This window comes from Palaemon carinicauda, chromosome 44 (genome assembly GCF_036898095.1).
Source record: "Palaemon carinicauda isolate YSFRI2023 chromosome 44, ASM3689809v2, whole genome shotgun sequence".
In the NCBI taxonomy this organism is placed as follows: Eukaryota; Metazoa; Arthropoda; class Malacostraca; order Decapoda; family Palaemonidae; genus Palaemon; species Palaemon carinicauda.
This window is the reverse complement of record NC_090768.1, coordinates 30,664,870-30,681,934: the sequence shown is the minus strand read 5'-3', so window position 1 is coordinate 30,681,934 and position 17,065 is coordinate 30,664,870. Positions and strand designations below refer to the sequence as shown.

At 33.4% G+C, this 17,065-nt stretch overlaps 1 protein-coding gene and 1 long non-coding RNA gene across 6 annotated transcripts in view; one reads left to right on the top strand and one right to left on the bottom strand.

The window, feature by feature from the left end:
- LOC137634256 (glycoprotein-N-acetylgalactosamine 3-beta-galactosyltransferase 1-like) overlaps positions 1 to 11,277 on the top strand; it is a 137,466-nt gene extending 126,189 nt beyond the window's left edge. For all 5 annotated transcript variants that reach the window (XM_068366537.1, XM_068366540.1, XM_068366539.1 and 2 more), the window contains one exon: positions 10,163 to 11,277. In XM_068366537.1, the coding sequence (XP_068222638.1) occupies positions 10,163 to 10,318 (156 nt within the window). In that variant the 3' untranslated portion in view covers positions 10,319 to 11,277. The remainder of the gene's footprint in view (positions 1 to 10,162) is intronic.
- The window catches only part of LOC137634257 (uncharacterized), a 71,893-nt gene continuing 65,447 nt past the window's right edge, over positions 10,620 to 17,065 (bottom strand). The window contains exon 3 of the long non-coding RNA XR_011042495.1: positions 10,620 to 10,755. This is a non-coding gene — a long non-coding RNA (uncharacterized lncRNA). The remainder of the gene's footprint in view (positions 10,756 to 17,065) is intronic.

Here is a 17,065-nt window from a genome sequence, read left to right as displayed (position 1 = left end):
CCACCTTCTTAAAGGTATATTTAGGGCTTTCGAAGTCTTTAACTTCCTAGACTGGTGCTTAGGAGCCCTGAGCAGGAAAATCTCTTCTGCAGATAAGGATGTTTCCTTGCTCATTATGTCCTGCATGGACAAGGCCGTCCGTGATGGGTCCAACGAGCTTGCCGCCTCATTCACGTCCGGAGTCCTGAAGAAGCGAGAGTCTCTATGTTCTTTCCTGTCTGCTGGAGTGACGCCATGCCAAAGATCTGAGCTACTCTTTGCTCCCCTTTCCAAGTGCCTGTTTCCTGAAGTCTTGGTTAAGGAAATTGCCTTGTCTTTAGTTCAGAAGGACACCCACGATCTAGTTGCGTCCTCGGCTCGCAAAGCTCCCCCTTTGCCTACATTGTCTGCTAGACCGAGGATAGACACTCCAGCGTCTCGCTTTATTCCGCCCTTTCGTGGCAGAGCCTCCAGCAGGGGAGGTGCTCGTGCCGAAGGGAAGCGAGGGAAGAGGAAAGGATCCAAGTCCTCTAAGGGCAGAGTCTGACTGCCCGCAACTTCAGACAGCAGTAGGAGCCAGACTCAAGAACTTCTGGCAAGCCTGGGAGAAGAGAGGCGCAGATCAACAATCTGTGAGGTTACTCAGAGAGGGGTACAAAATCCCTTTTGTACGCAAACCCCCTCTAGCGACGTCCCCCATCGATCTCTCTCCCAGGTACAGAGAGGAAGAAAAGAGACAAGCCCTGAAACTGGAAGTGTCTCTTTTGCTAGAGAAGGGAGCGGTGGTCAAAGTCTCGGACCTTCAATCACCATGGTTTTACAACCGTCTCTTCCTAGTATCAAAGAAGACAGGAGGTTGGAGACCGGTGCTAGACGTCAGTGCTCTGAATGTCTTTGTCACAAAGACGAAGTTTTCCATGGAGACCACAAAGTCAGTCTTAGCAGCGGTCAGAAAGGAAGACTGGATGATCTCGCTAGACCTAAGGGACGCCTACTTCCACATCCCCATTCACTCAGACTCCCAACCTTTTCTGAGATTCGTTTTCGAAGATGTGGTTTACCAGTTTCGGGCCCTGTGCTTTGGCCTAAGCACAGCTCCTCTCGTATTTACGAGGCTGATGAGGAATGTGGCGAAATTCCTCCACTTATCGGACATCCGAGCCTCCCTTTATTTGGACGACTGGCTTCTCAGAGCCTCTTCCAGTCGTTGCTGTCTGAAGGATCTCAAGTGGACTCTAGATCTGACCAAGGAATTGGGACTCCTAGTCAATTTGGAAAAGTCGCAGCTGGTCCCATCCCAAACTATTCTGTATTTAGGGATGGAGATTCACAGTCAAGCTTTTCGGGCTTTTCCGTCGGCCCCCAGAATAGATCAAGCCCTGCTCTCCATCCAGAAGATGCTGAAGAAAGAACGCTGCTCAGTCAGGCTGTGGATGAGTCTGGTAGGGACGCTGTCATCCCTGGAGCAATTTGTATCACTAGGAAGACTACACCTCCGTCCTCTTCAATTCCATCTGGCTTTTCACTGGAAAAAGGACAAGACGCTAGAGGCGGTCTCGATCCCGATTTCCGGAAAGATAAAGTCTTGTCTGACTTGGTGGAAGGACAATATCAACCTAAGAGAGGGTCTTCCCCTGGCTGTTCAGATACCCAACCACGTTCTCTTCTCGGACGCATCGGACTTGGGCTGGGGCGCGACGCTGGACGGTCGGGAATGCTCAGGTCTGTGGAACTCGAGTCAGAGGAGCATGCATATCAACTGCAAGCTGTTGGCAGTTCATCTGGCCTTGAAAAGCTTCGAGTATCTCCTTCGAGGCAAAGTGGTGGAAGTAAACTCGGACAACACCACGGCCTTGGCGTACATCTCCAAACAAGGAGGTACCCACTCACTGACATTGTACGAGATCGCAAGGGACCTGCTCATCTGGTCAAAAGGTCGAGGCATCTCCCTAGTAACGAGGTTCATCCAGGGCGACTTGAACGTCCTAGCAGATTGTCTCAGTCGGAAAGGGCAAGTAATTCCAACCGAATGGACCCTCCACAAGGATGTGTGCAAGAGACTTTGGGCCACTTGGGGTCAACCCACCATAGATCTCTTTGCAACCTCGCTGACCAAGAGGCTTCCAATCTATTGCTCTCCAGTCCCGGACCCAGCAGCAATACATATAGATGCCTTCCTCCTAGATTGGTCACATCTGGATCTCTACGCATTCCCACCATTCAAGATTGTCAACAAGGTACTGCAGAAGTTCGCCTCTCACGAAGGGACAAGGTTGACGTTAGTTGCTCCCCTCTGGCCCGCGAGAGAATGGTTCACCGAGGTACTTCGATGGTTAGTAGACGTTCCCAGAAGTCTTCCTCTAAGAGTAGACCTTCTACGTCAGCCACACGTAAAGAAGGTACACCAAAGCCTCCACGCTCTTCGTCTGACTGCCTTCAGACTATCGAAAGACTCTCGAGAGCTAGAGGCTTTTCGAAGGAGGCAGCCAGTGCGATTGCTAGAGCAAGGAGAGCGTCTACCATTAGAGTCTACCAATCGAAGTGGGAAGTCTTCCGAGACTGGTGCAAGTCAGTTTCTGTATCCTCGACCAGTACCTCTGTAGCCCAAATAGCTGATTTTCTCTTATACCTGAGAAAAGGACGATCCCTTTCAGCTCCCACTATCAAGGGCTACAGAAGCATGTTGGCATCGGTCTTCCGGCATAGAGGCTTAGATCTTTCCAACAATAAAGATCTGCAAGACCTCCTTAAGTCTTTTGAGACCACTAAGGAGCGTCGTTTGGCTACTCCTGGGTGGAATTTAGACGTGGTACTAAGATTCCTCATGTCAGACAGGTTTGAGCCTTTACAGTCAGCCTCCCTGAAAGATCTCACTCTTAAGACTCTTTTCCTGGTATGCTTAGCCTCGGCTAAAAGAGTCAGTGAGATTCATGCCTTCAGCAAGAACATCGGATTTTCGTCGGAAAAAGCTACTTGTTCGCTGCAACTTGGTTTTCTAGCCAAAAATGAGCTACCTTCTCGGCCTTGGCCTAAATCTTTCGATATTCCCAGGTTATCGAAGATCGTAGGCAATGAACTAGAAAGAGTCTTATGCCCTGTTAGAGCTCTTAAGTTCTATTTAGATCGTACTAAACCTTTACGAGGCCAATCTGAAGCTTTATGGTGTTCAGTTAAGAAACCATCCTTGCCTATGTCAAAGAATGCTTTGTCATACTTTATTCACATCTGAGTGAGGAAGACCGATCTTTGCTTAAGGTTAAGACGCACGAAGTTAGAGCTGTAGCAACTTCCGTGGCCTTTAAGCAAAATAGATCTCTGCAAAGTATAATGGACGCAACCTATTGGAGAAGCAAGTCAGTGTTCGCGTCATTTTACTTGAAAGATGTCCAGTCTCTTTACGAGAACTGCTACACACTGGGACCATTCGTAGCAGCGAGTGCAGTAGTGGGTGAGGGCTCAACCACTACAATTCCCTAATTCCATATCCTTTTAATCTGTCTCTTGAAATGTTTTTAATGTTGTTTTTATGGGTTGTCCGGAAGGCTAAGAAGCCTTTCGCATCCTGGTTGATTTGGCGGGTGGTCAAAGTCATTTCTTGAGAGCGCCCAGATTAGGGGTTTGATGAGGTCCTGTTGTATGGGTTGCAGCCCTTGATACTTCAGCTCCTAGGGGTCTGTCAGCATCCTAAGAGGATCGCGAGGCTCCGTAAGGAAGACGTACTTACAAGGCAGAGTAATCGTCTAAGTCGACTTCCTTACCAGGTACCTATTTATTTTGTTTTTGTTATATAGATAACTTCCAAAATGAAATAAAAACTCTTAGCTTATATGATGTAAACATATTTAACTGGTCTCTACCCACCTCCTTGGGTGTGAATCAGCTATTATATATTCACCGGCTAAGTTAAATATTTAAAAATGATATTTTAATTATAAAATAAATTTTTGAATATACTTACCCGGTGAATATATAAATTAAACGACCCTCCCTTCCTCCCCAATAGAGACGCAGTGGGATGAGAAGAAATTGAGTCTTTGTTTACATCGAGTGTGGTATCTGGCCGACAGTTGGCGCTGGTGGGCACACCCGCAACCTGTATAGCGATCGCTGGCGAGTTTTTACTGTTTTTTGTCTGTCGAGCAACAGAGTTGCAGCTATTATATATTCACCGGGTAAGTATATTCAAAAATTTATTTTATAATTAAAATATCATTTTTCTATTTTCTTAAACTTAGTAGGAAACTTTTTCTTTTCATATGTAAAACTCTTTTAAAGTTACAATAAGGTAAAAACATTTAATTCCACAGCTCTCATTTCAGATTTATTTTCATTGTTAACTAGCAGCCAAGCATTTCACTGTGTTTCCCAAGTTTTTCTTAGCCCTCAAGGTCAGGAGACTCCACAGCTTCCCTTCTATGTAGTGGGTAATGCTGCAAGTGAACTTTTCGCTATGCACTGTAGGCCTTATCAACATTTCTTCGGACCCCACTGCTCTTTCTTTATATCCTTATACTTTACCTCCAGTCTTGCTTCCTTTCTTCCATCGTGCTATCAAATCTCTTCTAACTTTTACCTCATCGTATAATGCTAGGGTATTCTATACGTAGGTAGTAGCTTCATTGTTATTTTCTATGTGGACTCGGGTATGTATTGTTAGGAAAAGTATAAATATCTTATAAATTTATTTCAGTAGGCTTGAAAACATCAGAATCCATATCTATACTGTACTCAATTTTTTTTAATGAGGCAGATTTGCTTCGACTCGCAGGGTTGCCCTTGTAGCTCGGAAAAGTTTCCTAATAGCCGATAGGTCAGAAGTATTTTTGTCTGAATAGCATCATTGTTTTAAAATGATTATCAAGTAATGTGAATCAAAACTTTTTTTACTAACCTAAATTTCTCCCTCAGAGATATGATTTGTCAATAAATAATGTTAACAAATTAAGAGATTATAGAGTATCGTGAAGGAAAGTCTAAATTTAGTAACAACACCTGTTTAAGTCAATGACAGGAGGTTGTTTTCGGATGCATACTACATCATTTTGTAACTTTTCACATATTTTAATGCAAATTGGGATAAATTACAATAAGCATAAGAAAAACATGTTATTATAAACTTTCCTTGTGGGTTCACACGACATGTTACCTGAGGGATTCCACCTACCCCCGGTAATGATGGCGTAGTTACTTTGGGTTCTAGTCATTCTTCTCGTCGCATGAACACTGTTTAGGGTTCACAAGACACGTTGCCTGAGGGATTCCTTTTCCCTCTAGGTAATGATGATGTAGTTCCTTCAGGTTCACGTCATCCCTGGTCGCGTGAACCCACACAATACGTTGCCAAGGTTTTCCATCTCCCTCTAGGTAATAATGATGTAGTCCCTTTGTGTTGTTGTCATGCTTCTCGTTGCCGCAACCCTGGGGGTTCACATGACACAATTCCTGAGGAATTCCATCAGGAATCGGTGACAGAGCTAATACGGGTTCTCATCACAATGATCCCTTAGGGTCATGCAAAATGGATTCACGGTCCCTTAGGGCCGCTCGAAATGGATTCACGATCCCTTCGGGCCGCACAAAATGGATTCACGATCCCTTAGGGTTGCACAAAATGGATTCACGATCCCTTAGGGTCGCACAAAATGGATTCTCAACCCATTACGGTAGCGGGAAATGGATTCAGAACCCCTAGGTTCTCGTCGCGGTGAATCTCACGGTTCTTCCAGCTAATTACTATATGACAGCTAGGCTGGTCTCGCCAGCACCTACAGTATCCTTAAGTTTTCGAACGAACCACCGTCACCTTCCCTCCACCCTCCCACTTCTAGTGGTTGGGATAGCAGGTTGCTCGTGATCATCTCTCATCCTCTAAAACCTTCAACTGCTGGGACGGAAGCCAGCAGGAAGAATTTTTACATTCCAGTTAAATTCCCCTGTCAGGTCTTGCCTGCATTAGACATTAGTTTTTCTCGCTATCGAGAAAGCGTTCGATGGTAACCCCATACGGGAAAGCGGTCAGTGGCAACCTAATGTATGGTCTCGTTGAAGCAAACAGTCACATACAAGACTTCTCCCTTTTCGGGAAACTCGTTTCTGAGAAGTTTTTTATAACTTCATAAAGGCCTTAAGAACTCCTTCCTGGAGCATGCATGCGCTCCCTCCAAAACAAAACCTTGAGTTTGTCATAAACTTGCTTTCTACCTATTGATTGAGTCAGCCGCATCCCGTTATTGTACCTTTGGGCACAACGACTTATCGTTTTACACAATAGGCTTCGGAGACTTTTTATTTATTTTACCCTTACAGGTTATTGTCTCAAGCATCTAGTCCAAAGGGAGCCGTTAGCTTACATTTTCGAATGATAGCAACAGCGTGGGCTTCTTTTCATTACGTTTACGAACATTACAAACCCCGCCCACAAGGGAACCAAACAACCTTGTCTGTATTCGAACGTTGGCGAGCCCCTCCCACAAGGAGGATAGGCAAACCAAAGGAGGAATGATCACTTTAATAACTGTATACTGTATTTTGTTGGAGAGCATATGCGCTCTCCTTCTGAAAAAATACTACTGCTAGTCAACGATAAAAAATCTTTGGGCAATAATGGTGCGATTCGTCGCACATACGTTATTCCCTCAATCGGATTCGTTGCAAACGTTTACTCGAAGGCAAATATTACACATGCGCTAACGCAGATAGGCAATTACATATGCGTGCAAGCGATCTTTCTGGCAATAAGGGCTATAATACATCTTACATCTTACAATTAGAACTCTGTTCTAATAAGTTGTATGGCTATATCCTTTACTGAAACCAGGATATACGGTACATTAATCTTCTACCTTCCTGCAACCAGACATACTCCATTTATGTTCTGCCTTCTTAGGCATTTCCTTCCTTTCTTCCCGATCGAAGGTCTTAGTCTCTTACAATACTAGGACTGAAAATTCTCATGAGTGTATCTGTTCCCTAGTTGGGATTATTCAATACTTTTTTATGCCAGTTTACTGATAGCAGACAAAGAAATACAAAGGTTTTTTGTCTTAAGAAGAAGGAATCTCGGTTACGAACGTTTTCCAACAGAGTCCCAGACACTACTTCAAGTCAGCCTTCGCCCGTATGCTTGTCCTGTTACTGGTCTGTAAATAAACTTATGCATGTATTACCCATCCAAAAAAAGATAGAAGAAACATCTCAATCTTTCCCTTTGGGAATAGTTGGATGCGTTCGGTAGTTGCCGACTGGTTTTCTTGCCCGGAAGGCGATCTCTATGGAGAATCGCTATAATAACAAAAGCAGTACTGGCTACCTGGTTTACGGTTTTGTATCATTCTTTCTCTGCCAACACCCACTAGATTGGTGGCAATTGGAGGGAGTAAAGGATTGCCCCCTTCATAGCAGAAACGTGCAAGCAGTTGCACGTCTTGACATCATCTCAAGATGTTTTTATTGCTATGCAATATCCCAACCCCTCTGTACAGACCGCAGATGATGGGTGCCAGACGAGAACCTCCGTAAAGAGGCCAATCTTCTCCTCCCCCCTCTGGAACTGATGCTCTCTAAAGATGCACCAAAAGAAGGGGGGCATATGCCTCACCAATCCATCTTTGTCCGTTGGCCCAAATCAGAAAGGTACTAGCATATAACTCTCTTAGAGAACTATCTAGCAGTAGAAATACTCAGATGGACAGAGGACAGGTAGCTGGCCCCATTTGCTTGCATCATTCTTGGCAGAAGGAATGTGCTTGCAGATAATGTGAGCAGGACCACTCAGATAGTGGGCTCCTAGTGTCTCTGAATTATCTTGTAGCCAACAAAGTCTTGACCTTTTTGGGTTCCCGGACTGTGGTCCTGCTCGCAACGGCCCTGAACTTCAGGCTTTATTGTATGAAAGTGTTACGATTTGTATTAAAGGTTAAAATGATACTAAATGGTGTGAGTGTACAGATATGATTGAATGATTTTTGTTATATAGCGCTGAATGGCCTTTGATGCCCCAGTGCTTGGCTTAATGCCTAAATCCCATATTCAATTCAATTCAATCTCGCTCGACCGTTTCCCAGTCCCAGAACTATAGGCTCTCGAGCAAGATGTATTCAAAGAACTGTGGGACAGCTTAGAGGTATATGATTTTCCCCTGTTCGGTCTGGTGATTAAAGTCCTCAACCAAGTCAGAATAAGCAAGAACTTAACAATGACTCCAATAGCTTTGCTATGGTATCACGTAGAAGGGTTCCCGGACCTTCTGCAGCTCCTGACGGGGCTTCCGAGGAAATTTTCTCCACGACAATTGTCTAAAACAGCCACATGCCAACACCCACCACAAAGCCGTAGTTTTGCTTTGACTTCACGCATGGAAACTGTCAAATACATCCACTCTAAGAGAGGCCTTTCACAACGAGTTGTGGAAAAGATGTTTTGACACCTCTGATGCTTTTCAGTGTCAGTCTTCCATGCGAAGTGTTCGGTCACTTATGAATGATGTCGTGGAAGGGCGAGCTTTCCCCTCCCCATACTCATACAAAGTTTGAGATGACTTGTCCCCCGTCGAAACTTGACCTCCTCCTGGGAATGCCGTTCGGGGCCTTCAGTCCCTTTTATGCCAGGCAACGGAGAGTTTCCGTACATGGAAGACAGCTTTTCTACTTACTTTGGCTTCGGCAATAGTGAGTTTTATGAAATATCTTCCGAAGTCTCTTACTCTAGGAGATGGGGAGAAGAAACTCTCAGCTGCATCCCTGTTTTGATTGCCAAGACTCAACATCTGAGTGTGCTGTACCCTAGGTTGCCCAATCCGGATAGTATCTCTTTGTTCTGTGACTTAAAACCCAATCCAACTGGGGTTGTGCCCAGTGAAAAGTCTGTGGCGTTACCTCAAGAGAACGACAGCATCTAGCCCCTGTTTGTCAGCGCTGTTGGCCAGCACGGGAAAGGTCAAGAGGAGAGTCACGAGGATTTCTTTCCCTCCTGGATCGGAAGGCAATTGAGTTAGCTCTCAATCCAGACCCCCCTCCATCCTAGTCATGACAGTGGTGTTGCTACGTCCCTGCCGTTCAAGAAAACTATTCTGTGGTGCAGGTACTGCTAGCAGGCGTGTGGAAGTGTCAATCTACCTTCACTGCCCACTACCTACAAAGACGTAATCCACAAGAACATGAAGATCTTTTCCATTTGTCCTGTGGTGGTCGCACAACAAATGGTCTAAACACCTCAAGCTCCTAGATGGACAAGTAGCAGAGGGCTGAGGTCTGAGGTTACCTAGGTTAGTGTGGGGTGAATTAGTAAGAATGACTGGCTCATTTCTTCCTTCACCTTCTCCCCTCTGGGGAAAACAGCTCCGCAAGCCTCAGCATAGCTGACCTCACCTCGCTGTAGGTAAGACTCATTTCCCTTGTTCCTCCTAAGTATATAATAATACTTTATGCTCCCAGTACCTTGTTGAGGGAGGATATTGGGTAAGTCTTAAGAACTCTAGGTCTTGTACTTGAGTTCCCATGTTAAAGACAAGCCACACTGCTAGTTTCACCCGCACACAAACTTCTGCAAGCCGCTATCAGTGCATTACCTCGTATCGGCACTTGATTTTAGTGAGGATAGGGTACCTTCTACAATCGATCACAGATCAAAATAGTGAGAACCCCAGGTCATAACCATAGCCAGTTGGTAAGGACTTCCTCCCTCCTAAAAGTAAGTCATCCCTATACATAGCGAAGGGTTTGTATTTGCGCTGGAACAAATAACTTTATTTCTATTTTTCCTAGCATACAAACATGAAGCTATTTATACAAATTGGCCCTTCACCCTGTCTCCCAAAAAGTCCTGCCATAAAGCAAAGTAGTTACTCAGCCAAGAGGTGTGAGTGAGCGGAGTAGCCAGTCTACCCCATCCCCACCCGCTAACTAGTGGATGGGGTAGTTATCCCTCACTAAAAATTATCATGGCTCGTATTTCAGCTAAGCCAAAAGTAATACTCCCTATAAATAGCTTCAGATTTTAATAGCATTATAAAGTAACAAGTTTGACAAACTATGATAGACCTTTAACCATTCTTATAATGAAGAAGAAAGATAAAGGTTGTACTGCAGTTTATTTGAAATTTAGACCGCTACTCAATATTTTTTTTTTTTATTTAGCAGTGTTAGTTAGTTATTTTGCATTTATATAATAGTAACTTGTTCTGCAGGTATTAGAGGATTATGAAAAAAGAGAAGCAGCAATCAGAGACAACAAATTTGCACAAGTAGAAACCAGAAGCAGCAAACACCCCGAAGTTTCAACTAAGGCAACAATAGAGCAATCTGTTAAAGGAACTGAAGGGGAAAATAATACCCTACATTAATTATTATTTCATATCAATTTATGTTTAAGTACATTTTTATATTTTTAGGTTTGATTGAATTTAGATAAGTGTCATATATTTGAGATAGTATGTGAGTGTCCATACTTAGAACATTTTCATTCTGTCTTCATTACAGCCTTGCTTTTGGTATATCTACATCTCACCCGCTTTAGTTTTTTATCTTCCATTTCCAATCAGTAGTGTTCACTTAAGGCTTAAATAATATTTACAGAAATGTACCAAGTCAACGAGAGATTATAAGTTAACAAATACAGTAGTATCCTATTTCTGTTACATTTAGGTTACTCTAATATTTAGCATTTCAACATATAGTTGCTTCTCCCTTTCATTCGTCTGTACAAAATTTTTGTTGTTGGTAAGTACATGGCAGTGCTTTACTCACAATTATAAGATTCTCATGTGTATGACAGTTTGACCTGGAAGTACATAAATACTCCTATCAACTCAGTGGATATGTCTCACAGAAAACTTAATTGTATTTTTTTATTTGCAAAGTTTAACTATGTTTTCATATCCTGGGAAGTAAGATTATGCAATTAGTAATTCCAAATTTAGAGAAATGTGTTATGTTGTGACTTTTTTCATGAATGTATAACATGATGCCTAAATAATTGATGATGTGTACAGTATGTAATCCACCTTGCTCTGTATCTTGGACAGTTTTTATTGCAAAGAAGCTTCATTAAACTTGGGAACAAACAAAATTTTTTAATAAAACATGATAACTTCTAGCTTTTAATATATATACTCTGATTAATATCAAAATTAGGGTTGGTAAACTTTTCAAGGAAAAATTTAAAGACATAAAACAGTTTTTTATGATAAGACTGGGGAAATAACACAATATATTTAAAAGTTTTGGATAAGAAGAATGGGGGCAGTAACACAAAACAATAAAAACACTGTAAATGTTGACTAGTTCATACAAAAGGCAAAGATCTGTAAAGAGAATAGTAAAAAATCTAAAGCATTAAGGATCATGAGAAGTAAATAGTTACCCAAACCAGATGTATGGCCAAAGTCCTAATAAACTGTCTCTTGTTTGTCTGAAGTTACTGTATGTATGAGAATAGAATACATTGTTAGATGAGTACCCAAGAGCTGAGTTATAGAAAAATTTCATTTATTTTGATTTAGATTACTAGTCAGTCAATATGTATTGAAACTTAAAATATATTGAAATTGAATAAATAATTTATATTTGAATATATTTTTAATATTTCAATATATTTGAATATACATTTAAACTTAGATATATTTTGAATATACTTAAATACTGTATAATTTGTATGTTTAAACCCATTAGCTTATATGTAAATTTAAATTTAAATATATTCAAATATAATGAAATATTTTCTAATATTCATATATATTTGAAAATATTCAAATATATTTGCATATATTTGTGCATACAATATATTTGAATATATTCTAATATGATTATATTCAAGTATATTCAAATATATTTGAATATATTGAAAAATTATAAGAATATTGAAATATATTTGAAGATTAAAATATAGTTGAAGATTAAAATATATTTGAATTTAAATATATTCGAGTATATTCATAAATATATTCGAGTATATTCATAAATATATTTGAAGATTAAAATATATTTGAATTTAAATATATTCGAGTATATTCATAAATATATTCGAGTATATTCATAAATATGTTCGAGTATATTCATAAATATGTTCGAGTATATTCATAAATATATTTCTATATATATTTAGAAATATATTTCTAAATATATTTCTATATATATTTCTAAATATTTAGAAATATATTTCTAAATATATTTAGAAATATATTTCTAAATATATTTAGAAATATATTTCTAAATATATTTAGAAATATATTTCTAAATATATTTAGAAATATATTTCTAAATATATTTAGAAATATTTTTCTAAATATATTTAGAAATATTTTTCTAAATATATTTGAATATATTTAGAAATATATTTCTAAATATATTTAGAAATATATTTCTAAATATATTTAGAAAATATATTTCTAAATATATTTGAATATATTTAGAAATATATTTCTAAATATATTTGAATATATTTCTAAATATATTTGAATATATTTCTAAATATATTTGAATATATTTCTAAATATATTTGAATATATTTCTAAATATATTTGAATATATTTCTAAATATATTTGAATATATTTAGAAATATATATTTCTAAATATATTTGAATATATTTAGAAATATATATTTCTAAATATATTTGAATATATTTAGAAATATATATTTCTAAATATATTTGAATATATTTAGAAATATATATTTCTAAATATATTTGAATATATTTAGAAATATATATTTCTAAATATATTTGAATATATTTAGAAATATATATTTCTAAATATATTTGAATATATTTAGAAATATATATTTCTAAATATATTTGAATATATTTAGAAATATATATTTCTAAATATATTTGAATATATTTAGAAATATATTTTTCTAAATATATTTGAATATATTTCTAAATATATTTAGAAATATATTTGAATATATTTAGAAATATATTTGAATATATTTAGAAATATATTTGAATATATTTAGAAATATATTTGAATATATTTAGAAATATATTTGAATATATTTAGAAATATATTTGAATATATTTAGAAATATATTTGAATATATTTAGAAATATATTTGAATATATTTAGAAATATATTTGAATATATTTAGAAATATATTCAAATATTTCTAAATATATTTGAATATATTTCTAAATATATTTGAATATATTTCTAAATATATTTGAATATATTTCTAAATATATTTGAATATATTTCTAAATATATTTGAATATATTCATAAATATATTTATAAATATATTTGAATAAATTCATAGATATATTTGAATATATTTATAAATATATTTGTAAATATATTTGAATATATTTATAAATATATTTGTAAATATATTTGAATATATTCATCAATATATTAATAAATATATTTATCAAGATATTTATAAATATATTCGAATATATTTATCAATATCTTTGAATATATTTATCAATATCTTTGAATATATTTATCAATATCTTTGAATATATTTATCAATATATTTCTAAATATTTGAATATTATAAATATATTTGAATATATTCATAAATATATTTATAAATATATTTGAATAAATTCATAAATATATTTATAAATATTTGAATAAATTCATAAATATATTTGAATATATTTATAAATATATTTATAAATATATTATTTGTAAATATATTTGAATATATTTATCAATATATTAATAAATATATTTATCAATATATTTATAAATATAGTCGAATATATTTATCAATATACTTGAATAAATATATTTGAATATATTTATCAATATCTTTGAATATATTTCAAATATATGTAAATATATTAAATATTTGAATATATTCAAATATATTTAAACATTCAAATATTTGAATATTTAAAAATATTTGATTATATTTATATTCCATTGAATATATTTACACATATTTGAATATATTCACATATATTTGAATATATTCACATATATTTGAATATATTTACATATATTTACATATATTCGAATATATTTACATATATTCGAATATATTTACATATATTCGAATATATTTACATATATTCGAATATATTTACCTATATTCGAATATATTTACATATATTCGAATATATTTACATATATTTGAATATATTTACATATATTTGAATATATTTACATATATTCGAATATATTTACATATATTCGAATATATTTACATATATTCGAATATATTTACATATATTCGAATATATTTACATATATTCGAATATATTTACATATATTTGAATATATTTACATATATTTGAATATATTTACATATATTTGAATATATTTACATATTTAAATATATTTAAATATATTTACACATATTTAAATATATTTACATATATTTAAATATATTTACATATATGTAAATATATTTGAATATATGTAAATATATTTGATTATATTTAAATATATCTGAATATATTTGTATATATATAAATATATCTAAATATATTTAAATATGCAAATGTTTATATATATCCAAATATATTTAAATATTGGAATATATTTAAACATTGGAATATATTTAAATATTTCAAATATATTAAAATATTTCAAATATATTAAAATATTTAAGTATAATCAAATATATCTACATATATTTGAATGTTTTTTAATATATTCAAATATATTTGAATATATTTAAATATATCTACATAAATATATTTATATATATTTAGATGTATTTAAACAATTGCATATGTTAAAATATATTTAAACCTATTTGCTTATATTTAAATATAAATATATATTTAAATATAAATATATATTTAAATATAAATATATATTTAAATATAAATATATATTTAAATATAAATATATATTTAAATATAAATATATATTTAAATATAAATATATATTTAAATATAAATATATATTTAAATATAAATATATATTTAAATATAAATATATATTTAAATATAAATATATATTTAAATATAAATATATATTTAAATATAAATATATATTTAAATATAAATATATATTTAAATATAAATATATATTTAAATATAAATATATATTTAAATATAAATATATATTTAAATATAAATATATATTTAAATATAAATATATATTTAAATATAAATATATATTTAAATATAAATATATATTTAAATATAAATATATATTTAAATATAAATATATATTTAAATATAAATATATATTTAAATATAAATATATATTTAAATATAAATATATATTTAAATATAAATATATATTCAAATATAAATATATATTTAAATTCAAATATATTTGTAATTAAATATTCTCTATTTAAATATATTCAGAAATAAGTATATTAAATATATTTTTTATAATTCAAATATTTCAAATATATTTATATCTATATATTTAACCATTTTTAATATGGTCAAATATTTAAAATTATTGAAATCTAAAAATATTTCATATTCAAATATATTTTAATACAAATATATTTTTCGAAATTTATATTTAAAATATATTTATATTTAAATATATTTGAATATATTTATATTAAAAAAGATTTGAATATAAATATTGAAATATATTTAAATAAATTCAAATATATTTAAATATACTTAAATATATATTTATTTCAATATATTTGAATAAATTTCAATATTTAATAAATATATAAGTATTTATTCCAATATATTAAAATATTCATATTTATATTAAAATATATTCATTTAAATGTTTATATTCAAATATATTTATATATATTTTAATTATTTTAATACATTTCAATATGATTAATTCCCTGATTTAACCTTTCAGCTTCTATCATACTACCAAAAGGGGAATTTAATAATGTTCATCTCAAAAGTTTGAAACTTATTTTCATTGGAATTGACAGAGCTATATAAATATTACAGTGGCTTGCAACACCTGAGTGTTTGTAAGTGGATATGAACGAGTATTACGTGATTAATCATTATTTTGTAAAAGTCGCAATAAGAATACAAAAAGTGATTAGAGTCAAGTGGTTTTTTACTAAAATTAGGGGTAATTATTCTTTAAAGTGAACATTAACATCATATGATTTTATTTACCAAAGACTGACTTGAATATGATAAATCGAGTCACATTCGTTCATAGGAATCCATCATGTACCTTTTATATCATTAAAATTATTTTTTCAAGAATCTATATTATTTATAAATCTCTTGTTCTGAAAGTTAACTGTAGTCTCCAAATGATAGTTTTGACATTTATTAATTAACCTGGTTTCTGAAAGGTGGTTCGTAAATCAAGTTAATTTTAAAGCTTCTATTCTATAGAATATGAAAAGATAATTTTAGTAAGAGTGAATGAGAGGCTTTCAACATTCATGTAATTTTGATTTTGAAATTTAATTTTTTGTTCTGCATAAAATGTAATAGTTATTAATTGTTTAAAGTTTATCAGTTGTGTTATATTTAGAAGCATACTCCAACCTATTTTTTCTGTGTACTATAATTACATAAACTATTGGAATAATTTAGCCGAATTAGTCTGTCCTTTACTAAAATTTTTAAGCTAGAAATAATTTAGCTGAATTGCATTGTCTCAGCTATGGAAGCCAATATTTTTTTATGTACTTATAATTCTCATGTATTCCAAGAATTGCCTTTTAAAAAGCTTTGCAAGGCAGTGTTTGGTATACACCATCAGTGATAAATAACTACAATAGTGTGTATATATTAAATGTAATATTACATGAAGTGGTACTGTACTAGATGTTAGCGGTATCCCCAAGGAAATTTGATAATTTTTGGGACCAGTTCTAGCAAATTAGGTAACATGTACATAATAAGGACAAGTTTTTACTGTTGTACATTATGTTCATATTTGTAGTACTAAAATAGATATGTCGAATTTAGAAAGTGGTTATTTGCAGAGTTGTGTGTGAAGGAGTCTAATTTCTTGCCCTTATCTTGCAAATGGACTTTGTATTCGAGTTAAAACTATTAGTTATAATTACTGCTTTGGGAGATCCTGCAATGTTTTGCGATACTTAATCTGAGAAAATAATGTGTAATGCTGTATATGTGAAATTTTAAAGTAAGGTATATCATTTATAATTTTCCCCAATGAATTGTCCCTTGGCACAGAATATTAGAGTTTGCATATTCTAAGAAAATT